At 32.5% G+C, this 25,545-nt stretch overlaps 1 protein-coding gene and 2 long non-coding RNA genes across 3 annotated transcripts; all 3 read left to right on the plus strand.

Moving 5' to 3' along the window:
• Positions 1–15,915: 15,915 nt before the first annotated feature.
• Positions 15,916–16,364, plus strand: LOC136973472 (uncharacterized). The gene is made up of 2 exons (XR_010880499.1): positions 15,916–15,969; positions 16,050–16,364. It is a non-coding gene; the product is annotated as an uncharacterized lncRNA (long non-coding RNA).
• A 3,758-nt stretch (positions 16,365–20,122) lies between these two features.
• Positions 20,123–22,404, plus strand: LOC136973471 (NACHT, LRR and PYD domains-containing protein 12-like). Its single transcript, XM_067268204.1, has 3 exons — positions 20,123–20,165; positions 21,133–22,311; positions 22,382–22,404. Exons 1-3 carry the CDS (start codon positions 20,123–20,125, stop codon positions 22,402–22,404), a joined length of 1,245 nt encoding a protein of 414 aa, XP_067124305.1.
• A 77-nt stretch (positions 22,405–22,481) lies between these two features.
• LOC136973473 (uncharacterized) lies at positions 22,482–23,179 on the plus strand. The gene is made up of 2 exons (XR_010880500.1): positions 22,482–23,060; positions 23,139–23,179. It is a non-coding gene; the product is annotated as an uncharacterized lncRNA (long non-coding RNA).
• The last annotated feature ends 2,366 nt before the right edge of the window (positions 23,180–25,545 follow it).

The raw sequence follows: 25,545 nt of genomic DNA on the forward strand, positions 1-25,545 counted from the left end.
AATAATTGCACAAAACACATTGTACGTATAAAATATCGCACAAAAAAAGACCGCACAAAAACAGGTTTGAGTGTAAAAACACACATTAAAATTTATATGAATAATGTTAATTTAACGTAAACCATTTTGAAAGCAAGAATATAGAGCAGTGCAAAAAATATTTCTCTATCATTCAGAACTAACTGGCATAAGCTGATTGGTATCTAAATACATCTGTTAAATTACTTATGTTCCTGCTACACTCACCAGGAGCAGTTCTATCTGATGCTGTACTAGTTGATCGTCTTTCATCGTGTCTTGATGCTGGACGTGACTCTTGTCTACCTCCGAATGGTATGTCATACTGAGGTTCGTAACCTCTCCCTCTACCTCGACCTCGACCTCGACCTCGTCCGCGTCCTCGTCCTCTACCTCGATCGCCATCTCCTGTACAAGAATATTACTTTTTAATATAAATTTTAAAAAATTTCTTGGCATTTCTACCAAAAACACCAATTTGGTAGTTTAACGTATCAATATTTCATCTTGAAAAATGTTAGTCACTTACTATTTAAGGCAGAAATATTAAGTCATAAAGAGTAAAATAACTATATTTGTGTACAAATATTAGTCAATACTTTATGGGTAACAAATCCTCTCTCATGTTCTTCCAAATGAATATCTCCCTGCATTCTAAGCTTTCTCCTACTCTAATCCTCCCCTCAACAGTTCCATTAAAACAGCTTTTCATGCAGTTATTTTGTGCCAAAATTTCAATAAACTACATCTAAAATATGCATAGAATGTAGAGAAAAGATGCTGTACTTCTATTATTATTATTAGTAGTATTATTCAATCAGCAATTCTAAAATTAAAGGCTTTCAATGACCACAGAAATTGATTAACTCATTTAATTAGAATAGTCGAAAAACAAACACAAAAATCCAGCTACGAGTTGCCTAACTTTCCAGGCAAATAAATTTAAAACTGTGTGGCTCCATCTGTTAAAACAACACTGTATTAAAAATTTATTATTATAAAATGGCAAAAAAGTTAATTTTGAGGGAAGAGATAAATTTATAAAAAATTGTGAATAGAAATCACTAATGAACTCTTCATTTAATCCGACCCAACTCGAGATACGATATGTGACTCCCTGTATCTCCCCACTCCTCGACCTTTAACCCCTAAAATTTAATAGCATTCACCTTCCTAACACAAACCTCTGCGAAATTTCAGAAAATTTCGATGAAAAGAGCTATTGAGCTTCAAAGAGGATGAACAAACTGGTACTTGTCACAGGGCATTTCAAAGCACCTCTATTACAATCTGATGAATATTTGTAAGCACTGATAGCAGATTGGTCGATCTCTAATGCCGTTTTAACACAGATTTCTTTACAACTTATACAATATACAAATAATACATTTATTCACTGAGTAAGCGACAAAGTCATCCAAAAATATTAATACCTTTGAGTCGTCATCAGAAATACTAACACCCTATTCACACTGTACATTTTAAGCCAGCTTAAGGAATGAAATATGAATGGAACTGACTTAACGTTAAACTGGTTTAACTATCAACAACTGGCTTAAATAAAGAATTCTTTAAACAATTATATTTGGAACGTTGATACTAAACGACGAAAATTACATTTTTTGTTACGCATACGATCAAGGTGTATTACTCCAAAATTAAATCAAAAATAGTTGTTATTATAACTTAACTTCTCATAATACTCGGTCACTTTTAAGCATTTAATTCCTGGTGATTTTTCTGTGGTTGTTACTAACCATGTAATCATCATTTACTCTAATAAATTAATGTTTTCATATAAGTTACATCCTTTATTGTGTGTATTTAAATAAAATAGTGTATATTGTTAAATACCTGTGCTTGTATCTTTTAGAGAACAATGAAAATTCCACTGAATTAATCAAAGATGTACCGGTACCACTCGAACCCGAAATAAGGGTCAAAGAGAAAGAAATGGCCATTGGAACAGCAAATAAACCAATTATTAACCGAAGTTAAAAGAAGTAATGCCGTTTCCGAGGAATTAGAAAGTAAACTGATAAGAATTGCGGAGGAAGGACCACAACTACGGAGAGAAAGTGTTGAATTATAAAAGGAATTGTTATCCGCAATGAAAATGTGTAATTGATTTGGAGTAAAAATCATTTTTATTGTCTATTATCATTTATTTTCAATTGAAAATAGATCTTTGATGATTGCGAGAGGACTGCAGTTATAAAGGCATTAAAACTTGAATCTGTATTAAAAAATATGAATAATAATTACTGAAATTTTTTTAAAAAAACAGTAATTTTATTAAGTATATAAATATTTATTTTCCTGTCTCCTGAGTTTCATTTAACACTCAAGTTATAAGGACTGTTCACATAAAAATTAACTTATATTAATGATTTTAGAACAAACAGATTGCTAATATTAAATGTATAAAATTCTAACTATGTCAAAATTTAAAGTACAACTATATTCTAGTGAACTTTTGAGTATTATCCTGTAATAAATCTTGTTTTGAGAACTTATCTTAAAATCCTTATAATCTTAAGCTTTATCCCTAAAACTTATTACAATGGCATTTCTAATTGAAATAGCTTTGGTGTCGTTCATCTTTATAACACAAATTCTCTCTGATGAACTGTCAGACTGATTGATTTCATTAAGCCGTTTTCTCTACTGGATCATTTCTCTTCTCACACAAATTATCTAATATACAACAAGTTTTAATTATTTGTTTTGATATATCGATCCTATTATCCATTCGTTTACAGTCTTCGAAATCTTGCTTTTAATCTTCCAGAGGCATTTTCCACTACTCGTCGAGACGTAGATAATCTAAAATTAAATGTTTTTTCTATTTCATTCTTTTGTTTTATTTCTAGCAAGAAAACAGTGGGACACACTTTCTAGCCTAACCTATTCTAATAATTCGGTTGCTAATAATTATGGTAATTTATTAGAATAGGTTAGGTTAGAACGTACGTCCCACTGTTTCCTTGCTGGAATCAGAAACGAGCCGCCATCTTGGCACCAAGAGTAACATTAACCAAATAGGAACGTGTTTGCTATGCCATTTTTTACTGTTTCTTTTATTTTCCTGCATCTTGTTTTCATCATGACAGATTTACTCTTTTTTTTTCTTCTTGAGAGTGAAATATTAATATAAAATTGAACTCGAACTAAAATGTCATCATCATCATACATAAACAAAAAGACATTCAGAAAGTTTAATCTTTAGACTTCAAGGTATCCTCGATTTATCTACTTTTTGAGTACATTCCGGTTTTCATAAAGTCTATAGTTCATCAACTAATTTCATTAGGAAATTTTTTAAACGAAAGTTTTTTACTTTGTGGCAGATAAAAACATGAAAATAAAGGTCAACTTCAAAAACCACTTCTTAAACAGACTAGTTTATAGAGGCCATTTTCCCATAGAAAAGCCACCTGAAAGGCACTCCAACCTCAGTAGATTATCCCATTACTCCACTCCTAAAATTAAATTTGTTGCGTTTTCAGGTAATTCAAGCAGAATAATACTTCAAGTTTTTCTCAAAACAATGAGACAAAGGATCTTCTATTAGAGTTCCTGTAAAAAAATCATTGAGACTTGCTATTTGATAATATTGGACTTAATAATGATGACTACAATTATTAAATTTACAGAAATGTAAAGTTTGACGAGACACGATTAGGTGTAACCTGATTAGATATAACCAAACTGACAGAAAAACCTTCAATCAAGATAATAATAACTTGCAATACGACAATTCCAAGTATCCACTTACATCCAAATAGCAAAGCGAGTAGTCAAAAATGCTCAGAAGAAAAAGAAAATAGGTAACAGTGATAAACTTAATACAATAAAGTTCCATAAATGTACTTTAAAGTTGTTTATACTTGAATGCCAATACTAGAAGTGCTTTTTATTAGTGACTATTCTAGAATCACAGGTAGCAAAACTAATTTTTGCCTCAGGTGTAAGTTATTTAACTAGCATTGTCTGCATTAGTACATTCTGTTGTTCTTTCAGTGTAACGCCATTTTGCAACTATGCGATTCTGACGTGTCTTTATTAGTGGCGAATGGTGGGATTAGAGAAACAAAATCAACTGACAAACCATAAAATAAACTCTAGTGTGTATTTTATTCATGGAACGTGGATTAACGTTTACCAACACTGTTCTGAATCTTCCTCAGGTCCTATATCTGTTAAATAAAATGCGTAAAGAACTTCCTTTTAACTATCTCAAATACTCAATTTCTCAAATGCATTTTAAAATTAAAAATTTGTGCTGTACATCTAATATATAAACTATGATAAAATTAACACAAAAACATTAATAATGTTCAAGTGATATTTTTAACTTCATTTTGCAATAAGATATTTAATATATTAGCACCAGGTTATAATCTCTTGAATAATAATTGCCTTGTAAAGGATAAATGTCTTTCATTCTTAAAGTTATTACTTTCCTCTTTCATCTCAGCCTTGTAAATTTCAAGTTCCTCCATGGCCACGATGATGTATAATCTTTGTGTTCAATACATTGGGGAGGTGTTCTTGAAATCGACATGCATGTCATCTTCTGATGTATAAATGGACAGTGTGGTAGAGAGTTTTCAATTGTTAATATCATATTTATGCTATGCAGGTCTGTTTTGTAATGAGAAGGTGATGAATTTGATATATTCCACGTTACAATTGAGTCTGTGATCTACTGTTGAAATTTTGTATATCCTCGGTAGTCGCAACCGGTTGACAGCATTCTTGCCGTTACGTAATAAATTGTATGTAGACATGTTGCATATGTAGGAAAGATTAACATTCTTGCATTGGACTATTTCTTTGTACAGGTGATTCATGATGCGGTATATATTCATGATATCTTCCAAACATACATATGTATGCTTGTGTAAAAGCAATTTCAGGAGACCAGTAAAGAATAAGTCACAAGTTTGTGTAACAGAAGACAAATGTAATCATTCAAGGAATTTCTAAAATATATGAGAGTATTGTATTAGAAGCAGCAGTCCACAGAAGTACACAATAATAAATGATTATTTAAATACCTGGCATAGGAAATGGTGCATAGAGCAAGCTTTGGTGAAATGCATTTACAGTTTCTCCATAGTATTCCTGTTGTCAAGCCTTTTATAATTTTATCAATATAATGTTTATAGGTGGATTTATTGTTGACTATAATACCTAAGTCATTAACTGCATTGAAAAAAGTAAGACTATGAATTCAACTCATCAAAACTGAGAATATCTTAAAGAACACTGCACATACCTTAACTATTTTTGCCTCTCTGTCCTTAATGTTTCACGATTTTTTCTATATTGTTTATAAGTAGGACTTATACTGGTGTAGTTTCTGATAGGCAAAGAGGGGAAGTCTTATTTAAAAATCAAAACAAAATATCTCTATAAGTTTTTATTATTTCATATTGGCTATGTAAAAGGTTAGTTACTACAGAATAATTTTCTTATAGAGGATGGATGGCATAGAGCAGAGATATCTAATCTTTTGGCTTCTTCAGTCCACATTTAAACAGCAAGGCAACACGAGTAGATTTGCGGTTCTACGCCAAAACGAAACATGAAATAATTTATGCAGACAAAAATGAAGACAAGTTAAATATTTGTATGCCAAAAGTAGCCAAATCTTTTAATTTGAGATACAGTACATAATATGCCTATAATTTATTCTGATACCCATCTTACATTCTGTCTTCAGCACTTGTGAACCTTGCTGCACTAGCACTACATGGCTAACAAACAAAGCAGAAATAGCTTAACTGTCTTTTAACAAAGTGATTTAACTAGGAAATGCACCTAATCTATATTTATAAAAACTCTTTAATTGCATCTTACATCGATTTTTTAATAAAAAACAAAAATAGGTACATAAAAATATCAATGATTTAAGGAAGTTTATGATTTTATGTTAGATCACATTACAGCCCACAAGCCATAACTTGGCCAACCCTGATATACAGTCAGGATTGCAGTTTTGCTAAGAAATTATCATTTTTCTTTCAGGAAATCTGATGTAATCTATTGGTGAGAATTGGGTGAATTAATGATTTCTATGACATTACTAGGGCTATTTAGCTTTACCTCTTTTCCCAATAATACTTCTCTTTCTAGAAACAATTTAACCTCTAAACATTCCAATAATTCTATTTTTTGACCTGTTTCTATATCACATATGTCGGTATCAGATTTGTATGACATAAAATAAGCTCGTATTTCATCAATTAGTTTGAAATAACTCAAATTACCTTGTTAATTCACAAGGACTAAAAGAACAATTAGCCTATAGCATAAAGATAAACCAGTCACATAACCGAATTTCAATTAAAAAGAAGGGAGTAAAACCATTCAAATATTGATCTTGCATCTTCATTTTGCTGTGGGAGTAGAAAAGAGGACAGTTTTAACATCTTTTTCACCCCACCCTGTTTTATAGGCTATGCTAGCTCTCTCCCCGTTTCCTATTTTTTGTTCTCTTCCGCATTGTTTTTACTATATTTATCAATTCTCGTTTCATTAAAATTATAATTGTTATTCATATTTCATATGCATTTTTGTCATTGTCATACTGTGATGTTACCAAATTTAAAATAGTGAATTAATTTGGCACATGAACACCAAGAAAATACCACTTGTATTTAAAACACTTGTAAACAATACCTAGTTTCTTAGAAACTAAAAACTTGGTATGTATTAAAACAGAACAGAGATATTAAACACATCACTATTAAATTTACCCCGTTGTAATCTAGAAAAGTATTGATTTGGTAAGCAAGGATCATTGACAAATAAAGTTAACTCTACGCTGATAGCAGAATTATCAAATTTTAAACACGTGCAGAAGACATGTAAATTTTATATTCAGTGGATAACACTACAGCATGAAAACTACTTTCGTGCACAGGTAAGTTAACACATAATTCGGGGTATAGAAATAGTAGACGCTATTAACAGCTGGATCCAAAGAGTTATAACAGTAATTTTGTTTCCCAGGTGATATTTGACAGACTGAAATTTCCACGTAGTTACAGAGTTTGGGATATACTCGCCCTATAAGACGACATCCGACTTTCGAGAAGAGTTTCCTGGTTTGAAAAGTCGTCTTATATGCCAGAAAATATGATATATATTTCCCTTTAAACCGCTCTATTGCTATTCAAACCCTTAAGACGCAGTAAAATTTTAGATCAACCACTGCCGAATTATCAGGATAGAAAATGGCTATAGTAATATTAATAATTTAAGATAATTTGGTACTAGAGTTAGGCGTTAGGCACCATCTTTTGCTAAATTTAATAATTAGAATTTTAATTAAATAATTTAAATAAATTTAGGCCTAACTGGAAGAAAAGAATCGGCCCAAAGCGGGACTCGAACCCACAACTCCTGCTATCCGTGCAGACACGTTACCAGTTACGCTACCCGAACCTTCGGTCCGATCTCCCCTTCCAGTTGATATAAGATTACTGCACGACCATCGACGGTCATTACAATGCCGGCTGGGGACACATTAATCGCCCACGTCCTCCCGAAGGCACTCAACCGGCCATCGCTACCCCGGCAAGGCATATATATATAAATAAACAACAACTAACCCATTATACATAAAGATCAACCACTGCCGAATTATGTATAACGGGTTAGTTGTTGTTTATTTATATGTAAAATTTTAGTAATAGTACTGTGATTTAAACAATATACAACAAAGTTTATAATAAATTATAAACTTTTATTAATTTATAAAGTAGATTATAACATGGAGATATTAAAATTTACATAGAACATTGAAATTCATGATGAATTATGATTGAATAAAGTCAAAATGATAAGGTATAATAACTACTTCAGTAATAAAAATACTGTATATCGATATCTACATACAGAATAAGCAAATAAATATATAAATGAATGAATGAATGAATATAACAATAAATGTAAAAAACAAAAGAATGAAAAAATGAGCAAAAAAGTACATAAAATTGAAATATATGAAATAAAAAATTAAAAAGTGAACAACAAAAGGAAAGGAATCAATCTGAAATAAAAAAACAGATAAATTATTTTAAAAGTATTGAATAATTTGTGTAATCCAAAGTCCAAACAAGCAAAATCAGAACTTTATGCAAGATGAAGGCAATGCCAAATCCTCTTTTTCTTTACAGGAACCACAAAAATCTAAAAGCTTTAAACATTACACCAGGCACAAGATATTAAATGCAAGAATATTAGTGTAGAAATTGAGATAGATTCAAATTTATGCTACAAAACCTCGGTAAAAGGAGACTTTTGTCATTATTTTGGGTACACATTGCCTATCCTGCATGATCTAACTGCAAGCCTCTAGTCGCTATTTGCTATAGATGGTCATAATTATAAAAAGAATGACCTTTATTTATTTTACACTCAATAGGAAATGTAGAAAGATAATTGATTTTCACCCCCCTTTTACAATTTACTCAAATTAATTCAAATTTAAAAAGTAACAATAATTTAAATAATGTATATACAGTCAAACCTGTTTTTATGCGGTCTTTTTTGTGCCTTTTTTTTATGCGATTTTTTATTTGTGCGGTATAGTTGGCGACTAGTCTCGAGTGATTTGTCATGTCTCACGTTGACTTATTATAGCTAAATAAACTTCTTATAGCATAAATGCACTTATTATAGTAATATTATTGCATGAATATGCGAAAAATGAAATAATTTACCTTTTTAAGTCAACAAAACACCACCTGGAAAAAAATATGTAAAACAGACGATAGACAAGACGATGCAGTCAAGTGCTGACATCTGTTGTCAATAAATTCTATTTCGTACGGTTTTGAGTTATTTTCTATGTGAGACTTTTTTTATGCGGTCCCTATTGACCGCATAAAAAAAAATATTTTTTAAATTGTGTTGCGAAAACTATTTTTTAAAGCCACTCGTGAAGTTTCGTGCGATTTTTTTTATGCGGTCCCTATCCACCGCATAAAAACAGGTTTGACTGTATATATATATGCTTACACTTACATGTACATATACATAAAAGAGCAAAATATAAATAAACGTAAACAATAAACAACTGGCAATATTACTTAAAAAATGGATTAATTACACATTATATAAAAAACATTGACAAATGTGTTTGAACTTTGTAAAATCGAAACGAAGAAAATGTCCCACCCGAGATATAATACGATCTACGAGATAATGATAAACAGTAGAAAAGAGTATGTAAACATGATACAGAACACATTAGTTTAAGCTAGAAGTTGTTTACTAATCCATGAAATGTATAGGGTAGTTTGCTAAATTTATTTGATAAGTAGACTTTGTGTATTTCCCTTAAGTAAGAAGGGGCAGTCATTGCCTATACTAGTGAGCAGTGATCCATTACAGACTAAAATACACCCGGATACCGGCTTTGAAGAAATAGAACTACAGAACTGCCATCAAATACCCCAACAGACTGCAAATGATTTAGCAATGTTTTCTATATGTCAATTTATTGTCAAAGTCAACTCCTAAGTTACTATAAGAATTTACATATTGTATTTTATAGTGTGAACTTTAATGTAAAGAGAAGGGTGAAGCAGATGATGAATATTAATTCTTTGGTTTACTTTGTTTACTTAAAAGTTTAATATCATTAGCGTAACCAATAAATTTAAAATTAATATTGTCAAATAAACTATTCATACATACAGAAAAATAACCCGCTTAATATTGATCCTTGTGGAATGCCACTTACTAAATTAAGGGGAAAAATTAAGGAATTTGAGGTTATTTAAGGTTACCTTACATTGTCTTGTTATAAAGTATTTGTTTATTCATGAGTGGAAAGCTGAGTGGATATCAAATTAATCTCATAAAACATATAAAAGGATGCTAGGAAGTACAAAGACAAAAGCTTGATAAACATCAAAATAAACAATGTAAACAGTTTTATTTTATTTTCCAAATTTTCCTGAATTGTAAAGACAGTTTCAAGAAGATTAGTTGGTGTTGAATGATAATGGACTCATCAGTCATCTTACTTCATCCAGTAAAAATGAGGTAATTTAATATCAAAGGAGTTTCTATAATTTTTAGAACTACAAAAACCTTTAAATCAACATTCATCAATCAAAATTTAATGCATAAGTAATGTTTTCTGCACATAAATGAATAAATGAGTGTAACTAATTTATTGATGTAATACTTAGTTTATAATCTTGTAACCAATAAACGTTAAGTGCTTACATTGTAAAATACATTTGAAATTCTTTCTTCCAATTCGTGTACCATGTCATATTAATGACATAAAATTAAATATCTAAGCATTAAGCAAAATAGTTCTTTTAGTACTTTAATTTTGTAAAACATTATATAAATTCTTTAAAAACAATCTAACAAACTAATTATGTTACGTGAAAATATGTAGTTAACGAATGTTTTTAATATCTTTTAACTGTTTAATACAGCAACATTCAATGCCATTGGATATGTACTGCAATTTCATAAAAGATCCAAATGGATAGTAGCATTGGACTGAATATTTAGCATTATTTGTTATTTGGCTGAATACTAAACACCATAACCAATACTCAGACCAATAATTTCAGTAAGCAAAACCTATTATAGTTTAGGGAAAAACAGAGAGTGAAAAGGAAAGAAAAAGTATATATAAATGTATTTATGTTCTATTCTGAGTTTTAAAATCTCTAATATTTAAAAATGTGATTTATTTTTTTCTGAAATAAATATAGCTTTAACAAATCATCTCCCTCAAATATTACTTATTAACAATCACAATTCAAGAGTGATGAATTGTAAAGAAACAATATTAATGTTTCTGCATTCATAGATAGTAAGCATTTTTTTATTGTCATAAGCTCTTCCAGCTTTGCCCAACATAATAAACATTCAAAATTACCTTCTACGTAATAACTGGATCAAATGTCTGAGCACAATCAACATTACAACACAAACCTTTAACATACAACTTTAATATAAAAAACTGACAAATGCTTTTGATTTTAATTCAATTTTCAAGATTAAAGTTGGTTACTGGATGTTAAAGAATTTGTTGATTGTGCTTAATAATAAACATTCATTAAATACAATACTTTGTGATGCTGCTAAAACATGTCAGACCTCAATAGCAAGATTTAGTTTTTTACTTTTCAACACTGAATAATAATTATTTAAAAATAAAAGCATGTGTAATCTTTATTATTTAATAGAAGACATTGCCTGCCACCATACTCTAAGTCTTCTCTTTTGGACATTACCAAATAAATCTGTTTTTACTTGGTTGAACATTCAGTATTCAGTAATCAGAAAAGCAAGAATATTTGGTAGCCAAAAACCCTTATTCAAGATTAAGGGTAATGATATTTGTCAATAATACAGTTTACCTGTGTTAGAAAATGAGTGTACATATTTGACATTGTATAATTATTTCAACTTGTATGTATTATAAATAGTGATTTATTATTGTTATATGAATATGTATGCAAAACGTAAGTTGGTAAGTCAACGAGAACGAATAAAGATATCTGATAAAAAACTTGCCAAGTGTCTCTGAAGAAAAAAACACACAACATTAGTGTTTATCAAGTCTAACTTCTTTATAGTTTAAAACAAAATAGTTATAACTCTATGTATTTAATTATATTTTCTAACCTATTCTATCCTCTTGTAACTGCTCTAGATCAAGCTGAATTCAATTACTAAAAAACTAACTTTGTTTTGTAAGTTGAAATGTGGCCTGGTATCATCACAAAAAAGGATGGTGTAAAAGTCATTTAACTATTGCATAAATAGCTCATTCTTGTTTTAATTTACAAAAACAACACTTTAACTGTTTTGAAAACCTTTGATTGTCATTTGAGTAATTTTTCTTATTTTTTGCCTGTCTTGTACATCACTCATAATTATATTGGTAATGCTTTACCTACGTTAAGATTGCAGCTCTGAATGAAGGGTTTTAACCTCTTAGACAAGTAAAACACTCGAAGGATCCACAGCTGACCTTGTAATCCTTCGTGAGATATTTGCCACCTAAGTTTTCAGTGCTACTCTGCATGTAGTCTTAGGTTTAGGTGTAAGGCATTGCTTGCATCTCAGCACACAGATGGAGCCAAGCCTCCACATCCCAACTACATAACATCAAGCAGGGGCAACTCCTGATCAAAATTCTTGAGCATGCTGAAAGTTATAATAATAATAGGCCTACCCCTAGCACTAAACAATAGGCAAAAACATTATTTGGTGTGAATAAAAAATTATGGACTATTCTACTGCCCACATGAAATATATGAAATATATTATAATGAAAATTCAATATTTGTGGGTCCTTGACACTGAAAGCCCAGAGCTTCAGCCCTGTTAACCCTATGTAGATCCACCCTGTACTCAATACACGCTAAGCAAGCCCAGAGAATTTGCCCCTGACATCAAGTATCCTATGAACAGTCAGTGAAAATTGTTCCTTATCTATAAGGAAGGCAAAAAATGGTAATTTTGTTTGTCAGCTTTTAGCTGTCTGTTGTAAAGTCAAAAGCACACATATGTAGATCATACGAGTGCTTTTTGATTCCTTTGGCATTTTTGCTCCTTCGGGAATGATCTACAGCTCTGATAAAATCTCCATTTGTACACTACAGTAGACCCCCCCTATAACACGGTAGATACATTCCATGTTATACGAATTCCGTGTTGTACGAGCCACTTATATTTTACAAATACACGAGCTGTTCACAGCCTGGCACTCGTGCAGTTTAGGGGGTATAGATATTTGAAAGGTTTTCTTCCATAAAATTAATCGATTATATACTAATTTGACTTGAACATTTCCAAAACACATATAATTTTTTGGGAATAATCCATATAAACTATGCTATAAAGAAAAAATTGTAGAAATACTTACTGAGTGCACACCATTCGAAGACGCCATTGCTTAAGCTCGTTTTCGTCGCGGAGCGGCTCGTCGAACGGCGGACGCGTTTCCCAATAAGTTATTCTTTCTGCGAAAAATTCGCTTAACTTTGGAGACGTCATTAATAGAAATACGTTTATGGCCGTCGAATAATAAATGATTTTCAGTAGGTCAGCTGCTCATTTAAACTTGGCGGTTTGTGCAACGTCCACTATTGGTCCATATTCGATCAATTCCGTCCAGACACGAGCCAACCACGACAATCTGTCTCATTCTTTTACCGTGTTATACGAACACGATTGCAATTTTTCCGCCGTGTTATACGAATCCATCTTATATAAACCCGTGTTATAGGGGGGTCTACTGTATATTCATACAGTTATTGTACATATATCAAAAAGAAGCATATCAAGGAATACTGAAAGAATGGAAGTACTGTAACTAAAGTACAAGTTCAATCTTTACAGGCATAAACAACATTAACTGTGCTTACTTCATATTTAATTATGGCATACAATAACTTAAACATGTTTAAATAAGATATAGACATAACAAATAACTCAGTATGTCAAGTATTTAATAAAAGTTTATATCAATAGTGATAATTTCCTGTTTACTTAGGAAATATTTAATTTATTATATGATAATGATAAACTGAATATAATCAACATTAATCGCCTTTTAATAATTTTTCACGTGTAATGTTTTAATCACTCGATACACACACAGTATGCACATTATTATTCCGCAAGTTCGATTCAAATTTTAAACTAATACACGTGTTCGTCACGTGACCAAGTGACGTTTACCGAGCCACGTCACACGATTCGTACTCGTCCGCCGTTAAACGTCATACTCCGCAACGGAAACCAGGCTAAGCAATGGCCGCCCGAACGGTGCATAATCGTTAAGTAGTCCTACGGTTTTTCTCGTTTAGGACGCTTTTATACGGGTCGACAACAAAAAATTAGAAAAAAGACTGCTAATTTAACCGCATCACCTGACATACTATATTTATTTAGAGAAGGAGTTTAGTTTTGAGTGATATGGAGAGACTCCGAGATTAATGACTTGTCTCTTTTTCCAAAATAAAACAATGAAAAAAATTGAACCATAATGTAAAATTAAAGCTCTCAAGACGGAGACATCACCCTGAAAGGCTGTCTTGCTGTACCCTCAAAACTAATCTTTAAGTGGATTTTAAAGGATTAACAGGTATTAATTTGGAAAAAAAAATAGCTTTTAGTTCTTTAAAATTCACAACAAAACCAGTTACAGAATGTTTATTTAAACAATCTTTAATGCTCAAAAAATAGAATCTTATCCTTACCTCTACAAGCTCTTCTCTTAGGATCCATCCTTGTTGACCTTTCTAACTATCCTGCTGAACACAAGAATGCAGGTAAAAACGAAACCGAAACCGAAACTAACACCACAATTCAATACACAGTACACGTGTAAACAGTCTGTGGAGAATAATGTCAAGCCGCAACACAGGCTAAAAACTGACTGTGTTTTAATCGTCAACTTTACACCACCCGATAAGAAATACGTGTTTATAGACTTTAAACGACGATGCAGACGGTCGATTTCATCATATCACCGACGAAACTGGTGTAGAAACTGTGTAAACAAGGACACAAGGCAAAGTTCAAACACTTCATTCCAAGCAGTTTAAATTGATATAAACAGAGACTTGTTGAACGGTGTTATAATAGGAACGTAGTATAGAAACATATCCTATACTAGTGTACAGGTGTCAAAACAGCTAAGCAAGCACACCGATGACGTCAAAAATAATTTACGTGTTTCCTGTGTTCATCGTCATCTCTCCGATGTAATATCTTGGCACGACAAAACACGTGTTCTGACACGATCGATAATAGTAATGTAAACTCTCGTGGTTAAGGGCCGCGTATTCTAACCTATGTCCAATTTCTCTTAGTAAGGTCCTTTTATACAACCTGTAAATTGTTGATTTCGTATAATAAACGGATATTTTATTTGAGACAAATAGTGGAGCGTACTACCACCTCTATTCCGAATCCGGTAGCCTACAACGCGACCGATCGCGCGGAGAAAATACGAATTTAGCCACCGCTTAGGTTTCTGTGTCTACCTAGAAGACAGTAGTGTCAGTTTGGACGAATTTAGTCATTGCAGTCGTCGCCGACGCAATGTCGACCTTCGGTCCCGTGGTGCCGAAGCATAGGGAGCGCTTCGTGCATTGTCACACAAACCACGTGTCTTCCTCCCTAATTTTCACTCGCTCAGCGCCATCTAGGAGCACTCAGAGAAACCGATTTTCAAGTTAAAGGAAATGAATACGTAAATTGTCAAATTTTAACACGTAAATTGCACACTTTCGACATATCATTAGTAAATATATATATATTTTTTTGAATCTAAATAGATTAAAAGTATATAGAAAGCAAAAATAGGTTGCGTTTAATGTATGTGTATTGATGTGGCTTATGCTAAAACAAATGGATAAATAACTAGATTTACGAATTGTTTATAAGGAACTATCATTTTTCTATTGTCCCGACTCGCAGAACAGAGAAACCGAAACCAAAACTAACCGGTCCGAAAGCTGCGTACTGACGCGGGTGGAAAGTTGTCACCTTGCCAAGTTTACTAAGTCACGTGGTGTAAATGGCGCACGTGTTTCCTGTGTTCATCGTCATCTCTCCGATGTAAATTTTTGACAATTTTCGTGATTACCCAATCAGTTGAATCGAGTCAACGATTTGTAATTAATCTATTCTATAATTCGTCAGTGTTTGTGTTTACTGTACAGTACGTTGCGCTCAATTAAGCAAGTTTTCGTGGGAGAGAGGCACGGGGACGGCCAACTCCTACAAAAATGTGCGTTCTGACCCCGGTTCGACGTCACTTTCGTCACATGACTACTCACTTCGACCACGTGATATTTCTGACGTTATCTGGGGAAATATCGGTGGCACCACCTGATAGAGCTTCGTCACATTTCATACCAGGCCAACACAACGACAAAAGTAAGTTTAAATACATCGCTTTTAATAATAGAATCTTTATTTTTGTAAAGTTTAACGAGTAACCTTGTTTCTTGTGACAGCACAAAGACCCCGTTAACATGTGTTCGGTAGAGTCCGCGGACTACAGTTTGAGTAGTTCCGTGTTAGAACGTACACTTGCGTAAAGGGTATCGACATGTTTTCAATTTTTTTACGACTGGTTTGCTAGTGTGTTTGAATGGTTAAACGTCACTAGCAAATATTAAAAAGGTTCTGGAAAATGTATCGAGAGTAACTCTTATCAAAGTATGTAACAAATCACTTTTGCATTCATTTAATGTATGTATTCAATTTGAATAATGTATCCTATTATGTAACTAAATAAACAAATGATATTTTCAAACACGAAAAAACAATTTATTTCTTTATAGACAATAACTGATCCACAGTTGACTGGTGGAATGGATTCGCCTGAATTGGAGCCCGTTACCCTGAAAAGGCCTCCCGCGTAACGACCATCGTAAACGCGTACAACTACTATTGCATGGCAATTACGTGACACTTTACCACGGGCGGTGTAGCCTAGAAGCTGATGTCCAACTAGCCGATACAAAACAATAAACTTAATTACGTGTATTGACGTAATGTTAAAAAAAAAATAATATTAATTTCCTTTTGGTGTTATATTATTTCATATTACAAACCATTCAAATTGTCGTGTTAAATCATACTTATAACGTAATAGTAGTGTTAAGGGCTTCACATACGAAGTTATACAGGGTGACGCAAAATAAGCTGATGGTTTTCTGTGTAGGATAATTGTTGAAAGAAATAAAATAAATGAACCATCTAAACTTCAAATGAAAGTATTATTCTTGGAATTTTTTATTACACTAAGATTGGAACCATACCGGCCAAACGAACTACCCCTTCCTGTTTGCTAACACATGCTCTTCTCGTTGTATTTTCCATTACTTCTATTAGAATTTCAGGACTTATTGTGGCCATCTCGTTCCTACTTCGAACATTTTCTTTCGGTTCCTCGACAGTTTGCGGGTTGTGTGACACGAACCTTGTCCTTCAGATAGCCCCAAAGGAAAAGGTCTGGAGGAGTTAATTTTTAATGATTTCTATAGAATTGAAATCTATCTTCCATTTTTTATAGCTTTTTAAAAATTTTCATCCTGTGGGCCATAAGACAGCCTTTTAAAAAGTGTGCTATCATCAGGCCTACAATAGGACGGGGGACGGGACTCAACGTATCTCTACCGGCCACCCTCTAAACATTGAAAACATTTATGGGGTTTCTCAAATGCCATTCCATCCCCTGCAACACCCTAAAGCTGTCGCTCAGTAAATTACAAAATATATAACTTCGATCAATTCTAGTGGAGCATAAAGGAATAATACCAGGAATAACACTCGTATACAACATGTGGTGTCAAATATTACATTGTTTTTTAATTATATGCATAATTGACAAAGCAAATATACATGCTACAAAAGAATTACCGGTAACTTAATCCTTACTTGTTTAACATTCGACACCAATTGATTTTAGTATTATGTAATGTTTTTGTAAACACCCAATCCTCTTCTATTACATTTTAACGGTTAACTTCCTGCGAATATAAATGGAACTTCCATTGTTTGATGGAGCTAGAGCCATATATTTTTAAAAAATTCTTGGAACTCGGATTTCTTCGTGTTTGTAACAACTAAATAGGAGCCAGTTTCCCGTAGAAAGTCTTTCAACGTAGCACCCCACTAACAGATTGCCTAATCTCATTATTTAAATCACTAGTATTTTTATTTTAAAGACATTCTCATTTATCTGGAAGGTGTACTTGTAATCTATTCCTCCATTGTATATGTGGGCTATCCTAAGTATGATTTTTTAACCCTTTTCATTGCTTTCGTTGTCTTTCCTCTCCTGTAAAGTAAAACTGTTCCTTCTTGCATCTTCATGATGGGTAATTCATCATCCTCTACATATTTCTCCTTGGATAAACACCACATATTACAACAAAGATTTATTGTAATCTAAACAATCTGTCATATCTCCTGGCTCAATTTTGAGAAGAGAAATTTATTATCAATAACACAATCGTGTATGTGGTATGTAATATAAAAGATTGTTTTATTGTATATACAATCATAAACAGTTTCACTCTCTTTTCTTTATATGATAATATAAGAGGTGATTTCAGGTATCAAATGCTGTCAGAATGGAGAAATTATAATTTAATTTGTGTTAAATTATCATACGTTGCTGTGAGTAGTATAATTAAAACATACTTTTAAGTTTAAATAAGACTTATTTTTTCACTTACACTACACTGTTTACAATTGGATGCAATCCTTTAACTCTTTCAAACACTAAATTTATCTCCCATATAATTTTTTGGTTAATGTTACCTATGGTTCCAAGATGGCGGCTCGTCTGATTGCTGTAACGACGCAAATTCTAACCTAACCTAACCTATTCTAATAATTTTGTTGGTAATAATTATGGTAATTTATTAGAATAGGTTAGGTTAGGTTAGAACGTGCATCTCCACTGTTTCTCTTCTTGTATTTGCTGGAATAAGAGACGAACCGCCATCTTGGAACCATAGGTAAAATTAACCAATTTTTTTTATACACACTATTTTATGTTCGGAAAATTCTTTACACATCTCTCAGGTATTGAAAGAAGCCATATTAAAACTGCTTCTATCTTCAAGTACAGATAGTAATTTGATGCAGATAATTGCAATTTCAACATGATTTATAAGAAACATGTAAACTATATTTTTTATTAAGATAAATTGTATGAAATTTCCTCAACAGTTGCATAGAATCTACTTTATTATAGAGCAAAAAGTCGCCTTTGAGGACGTGAGACGAAAAGTAGAAGAGCTTCAGGCTATATACAGCCATTCAGAAAAACTTTTAAACAAGTAAAATACATAATTATTTTTAATTAAAATATTCATTTATATAAAAGAAAACTGCTAAGAATATGAAAATGTAATCTAGGAAGATAGAACGTAACTGATACAAATACACTATAACTTATATTTTAGTTACAACGATTCTTCCAGTGACGTAACCCCGTCGTAAACCGCGGACTTTCTGTATTAAAAAACTTTCGTCACTTCTGCTAGTCAAATTATAATTATTTATACAAGATATTCATATTATAATAAGCAACATAAATTCTATATATTTTATTATTATCCAGTAATTAACGTAACTTTATCGTATCGGTTTTTCTTTACGGCTACAACCGGTAACGTAAAGAACGTTGCACAACGTAACGGATGTGACGTACACATTCCAGTTTTAAATCATTTGTCGTTTATGTAAGAATAGAGTGGCGTTTCGTCACGTTGCTCAACATTCTTTCCCGGTACGACGATGTTTAGAATAACATTAAGAAAATACTTTGGTGAAGGCACTCGTCTACAGACGTGATTATCTTATCTCGACACTATTGCTACATGTTACGAAAATAGGCAAATTGCCAAGTACTACAGCTTTAAATACAGTTGGATAAGTAATCCGGTGACCTGTTTGTGTTAAGTATCATCGACTGGAGATTGTCCTGGTGAGTATACGGATGAACGAATTCTAGCAATTATCATATAATTATCAGAGGTTTAAGGCTATTTGTTAAATAGTTATAGTAAAATTTTAGGAAATTATATTTCATTCGGCCATCGTACTTTTAAAGAACATTGCACAACTTAATGAAACAGGTGTTTTCATTGGAGTAATGAATTTGAATTCGGATACGGCAAAAATCTTATACATTTAATTTGTACTGTACGTAGTTATATATTATCCATTAAATAGTATATTTGTAATTATTAAAATTTTAAAACACATAAAAATTTTCCCACGGTATCCGAATGGACGAAACCAGTAAACACTCGTTAGTTTGAAATGAGTTCACGCCTAACTTTCACTGAATGAGTTCCACGTGGAGTGTTTGGGCTTTTTTCACCTGTCTAACACTTAAATAGGGGCCAATCTCCCGTAGGAATTTCTCCATCAGGTGGCCTTTTTAAAATTAATTTCTAAATTATGTTAATATAATATACGAAGAAATTTATTATTTTATATATTATTTATATTTCAGATTCGTCGATGTTTAGTAGTTGCAAAAAGCGATTGCACAGATATAAAAATGGAAGAAGAGTACCGAACTACGACAGACGATTTTCTTAAAGGTAATTGTCAATTACACATTTTATTTAAAACGAACTTCAAATTAATAAGATTGAAATTAAATTATGAAGTGGAGTTTGATATCCTCATATTCAATGTATTAAACAGCGAAACAGTGGTGTCGTTGGGCTCAAAAAATTTCTATTGTCTACTTTACAAGTACATTTCATAGTTTTGTATGAAGTATTTGATAATCAGTATTCGTAACCAAAGTATTAATGACTAACCGAACCCCAATAGACCCAGTCCCAATGCAGTAAACGTGCATGTAAGGGCTTGTCAGCCATTGTATGTTTGTTAACATTTCTTATGGTTTGCGCCTTTCTAAAATACTCATATTCCATATGAATTCGGCGCCCATCAGTGAGAGAGAGGAGAAAACCACTAAACATTGATGGTGGAAGGTTAGCGCCTGGCCAACGAACTGTCCATATGCAGTTTTCGGGGGTTTTTCTCACCTTTGTAACACCTAAACAGGTGCCACTTTCCTTTAGATATCATCCCGGGTGGCATCTCCCTTCGGCACATCACCCATGTGTCCCGTTGCCAATTACAAATAAACCGCACCATAGGAATTCAAGTTATGTCATTGGTTTCGTTTTATTCGTTTACCGTAACGAGGCTTGTGGCAATCGTGTGGTACGTTAGCAAGTAGAAACTATTAATTTAATCTTCGTTGGCAGATCGACTTTAAATAATAAATGACAATTTACCAATTAACACGGAGACCAGCTTATAGGAGAAATGTTTATTTGAATCCGCTCCGATTTAAGTGTGACAGGTAAAAGATACTTTACAAAATGTCATGCGGGAAATCTATTGGAGCAGGTTCGTTTCAGAACAAACTAAGTTCTTTAGCTCTGCCACTAAAAATATACGACTTCTATTCTTTATCTCGTAAATATAAAATTTCAATTCCTAATTTGAGTATAAATTTACCCCTCTAATTAAGCATTTCATCCATTTCAGAGGAATTGAAGATCATTCAAGAACAGCTGATGAATAGATTCAAGACCAATTACGCGTGTTTGACACATTTCCTTTATAGTAACGATAACGAATTTCCAATAGAAGACAGTTTTATGGATGTAAAACTTCAAAAAACCGATTTTTTACGACGCAAAACTGGAGAAATTATTCAAATTAAAGATATTTTCCCGAAAGAAACCATCCAACATCGAACCGTTTTGATCACAGGAGATCCAGGATGTGGTAAAACCACTATTTGCAGAAAAATTGCGTACGATTGGGGAAAGAATGAAGAAAGTGGTGATTATTTAAGACAATTCGATGTTGTAGTTTTAATTGAATCACGTGAACTAGTAAAAAGGGATTTGAGTGATGCTGTATACGAATACATGAATAAAGACTTTCACTACAGGAATACTTTAATAGAAACTACATGGAACTTTCTGGTTATTTTAGACGGATTTGAGGAAGTTTGCTATAAAGAATCTTTAAAAGACTTTATATCAGTCGACTTGTTTTTTATTTCTCCAAAAATGACAGTTGTTGTTACCAGTCATCTACCTATTGCAGATGAAATTAGTATACACTTCGACGACCAATATTGCATCGAAGGACTTTCATTAGAACAGAAGGTAAATTACATCGACTTTATGATTAAAGAAGACAAAGATAAAAAAGATTATCTCATCAATTTCCTAGAAAACGATGCGTTCAAATTAACAAAATGCCCACTCATGTTGCAAATGTTATGCTTCCTTCCTGATAGTAGTGTTTACGGAGACATAAAGACAAAGACTGATATGTTCATTTTCATTTTTTATCTTATGATAAAAAGATATAAAAGAGAGAAAGGACAGAGTCAGAGACTGAAGAAGGGAACATTTTTTGATGGAGAAGATTTAATCATGAAATTAGGCAACTTGTGCTATACAAAGCTATTTCAGCGACGCAGTAACGATGATGTTTCAGGTACACGACAAATAACAGAAGAAGATTTCAGGATTACTTTCAGCGATGACGAAGAATACCAATGCATCGTTGGTCTGGATATATTTAAGAAATGTTCGGGGGAAAACAGTGAACAATATTTTGAATTTATTCATAAGTCATTTATGGAATTTGCCGTGGCTGTTTACATTTTTCATTCCATGGACACAGTTACGATTCCATACGTACACGGTATTTTGTTATTTATTTTTGGTTTGTTTAGAGACGATCCTTTCACAGGAAATGTCTTAAATTTTCTCAGAGAAAATTTATTTCATCCCGTAACGTGGAGAAATTTTTACAATGAGATCAGAAACGAAAAAAATAGAGAAATGTTTCGAAAGGAAACGAGAATTGTCTTTTATTACGATTGTTTCGACGAATTATTAAGATTATCTGCTACTTCTGTAGTGAATCCAATATACATATGCATACCTGATCCCTTTGATATTTACGAGTCATTTAACATCTATTCACGTTTATACCAAGATTTTCATAATCCTATTAAAATCTACAGAAACACGAAGACAGAATTGATTAAATTAGATGAAAATCTGCGCTGTAACCATCTTACAATATACGTCCTAATACAAAAAACGTTCTGTGAAAATCCTCCGTCCGACCTTGGCGATAGATACAGAAATCTTCATAAATCTGTTCAATTTTTAAGATATTTATTCAAGGGAGACAATTGGGATAAATTCAGACTTTATTTTCACGGCATCGTCCACAGTTTTAATTCGGAATTTTCTATTATCTGCGAGGAAAATGTTGACACTTTTAGTAAAGTCGATCGAGATTCTACAGAAGCGATGAAAAAGGAACTTAATTCGGTATTCAGAGGAGAAGTTATAAACAAGGAGAGTGAGTCTGGCGGCCCATCCGAAGAACCGGTGAATTTCTTGGAACCATTCAAACTAATCGATTTATCTTCAGACAGGGTTAGTTTAATTGTACATTAAAAACTTATGAGTTGTTTACTAATACAATATATTTTTACATCACTTAATATTTCACAGAATGTAATATAACCAGAAAGAATAAATAGTTAAAAATCGGCGGTAAGTGGAATTTGTAGTTATTAAATTATTGTATATATAAGATACATATATTATTTTTCGCTCGTCTTGTCATCAGGAAACGTTTTAATCTCATCCTGGATTTGGCCAGGACCTGAATGAACTCAGGCAAAATATTTTCCGAAAAGTTCTGAGTCGCTTACTTGGATTGGATCCTGGATGCTCCATATTTGAAGGCTTACGCCTCAGATGCCTCCGCCATCTTGCAGCATTATTCTGTATTATGAGAATCGCTAGGAATTAAAGAAGAGAGAAAATGTTGATTTAGACTGAGTTCTTGTATCAGTTTGATTTATCATAGAAATATATTTATATTTACAAATGTAACATATTAGAAAAATATAAACAAATTATTATTTTTTTTGAATCTCAATTTCATTTAAACCACGATAAATTCATTTGGCCTTAGTTGGTGCTTTCTTGGCGCTAATTAATAATTTAATGCTAGGAAGAACTTACGTTTAGAATTACTGTATTACACATGAATATGGACAGGAAGGTTTTCGTAATATTTCTCTAACAAAATTTGATTACTAATATATAAGAATACTAAGCATATAAAACTGAAAAGCAGACGTCAGAACCAAAAATAACAAAGCCTTAACTGAAGAGGGATCATATCGTGGTAAAACTCAAATTACATTTTAGCCAAGTTTATGATCGTAGTCTTTGATAGTATATCGTCATTGTATACAATAGAGGAATAAATAACTTTTAAAATGTGTTAGATTGGTCACTTGGTGTGATAAACTCTGATGCAACGTAATCTTTGTAGTTATAAATCAAATACTATACAATATATAATAAAAGGATTATAAGTACGAAATAATGTAAATACAGTGGACTCCGCATGAGTGGACACCCCAAGCGGAAGTGGAAATGTGTCGATAAATTTAACAAATTTCCTTTGTAATATTTCTCCATTTATATTTTCCGGCTGTTATGTATACTTCTACAGAAAATATTTGGTCCCCCGGGTCAGGATCTCAACACTTCTTGTGACTTTCGGCTAACGGGAAACCTTTTTTTTTTTTAATGTTATCGGGGTAAGAGAACAGAAGGTGATAGACAGCAACCCGGAAGAAATTCACTCTAATACTTAGTTAACATTAAAACAACAATGGTTTATTTACACGTAAGACTATCGAAGCGTGCTACGTTATACTGCGGAAGACTACATTATAACAATTAAACTATCGAAGAATACAACAATATAAATCATCCGAGAACAATCAAGGGCACTAAGAGCCGAGAAAAATTCCTGATTTACGTATTAACAGATTGAATCTTGGCGAGAGAGTTTAGAGTTAAATGGTGCCAGGATAATTACCTGGCACCATTCAACCTATTATCTTCGATCGGTATTTTGTATATTTTGTATACCTCTGGTGCTCTCCTGTTATTCAGCTTGTCTTTATCATTCCTTAGTAGCTCATATATAGACTGAGTCCTTGTGTATGTTAATTTGATCCCCTTCTCTTCCGCTACTTATATATGTGATGAATTTTTGTTGTATTGGACAATTATGCGTTATTTTCTTGCTCAGGAACTTTCCCAGGGAGAGGTTTTCAATTGTAGCTGACCGAAAGTTAAAAAGTTGAGAAATCTTGTAACCTTTATCGTTGAATTTAATATTTTAACTTTTTTACACTCTCTCCATACTAAATCTTATGATAGAGATGAATTGATAACAATAATAATAATAATCGCAGAGCCCAAACGGTTAGAAGTTTAAAGTCGAAGTTTGGTGCACAGTTAGGGTACGTCATGCGAATGCATAGTAAAAAGGGATTTTTCGAAATTCTCCGCGCTGGAGAGAAGAAGACAGTTAAATTTGGGACTTTAACTTCCTACCACCTGGACCTTTAGTGTTGTCGTGTATCATGTAAGTGGAAATCGGTCAAATTTAATTAAGATTTTACACGTTATTAGTTGTTTCTTTTATAAAACTCATCCTTACACTTAACATATTTGTGGTTTGGAATGACCCGCAAATAGCCTTGAACTTAACCTAAATGGCAGTTTCGTGGACTATTTTGAAGAATGTCAGAAAAGTTATCCCCTGTACTAAAGAGTTGAAAAATGAAATTCTAGAATCTTCATTTGGAATATGTCCTAGACCTAGAGTGTGTCAACATGAAATAAAACAAATAACACTGCAGATTAAGGCAGTATTAAGAGCTGAAATGGTTCAACTAAATTTTACACAAGATGGTCTAATAAATATATTTTTCCCATTCGGTGGCCTAATAATTTTATCTTTGGTTCGTTTTAGCTTTACATTGAGGTTTGCGACAAAACATGTACAAGTAATGCATTGAAATATCGAGTGATTTAGTAAATCATT

The sequence above is a fragment of the Centruroides vittatus genome, unplaced genomic scaffold (assembly GCF_030686945.1).
Source record: "Centruroides vittatus isolate TY-2023 unplaced genomic scaffold, ASM3068694v2 contig_3179, whole genome shotgun sequence".
NCBI lineage: Eukaryota > Metazoa > Arthropoda > Arachnida > Scorpiones > Buthidae > Centruroides > Centruroides vittatus.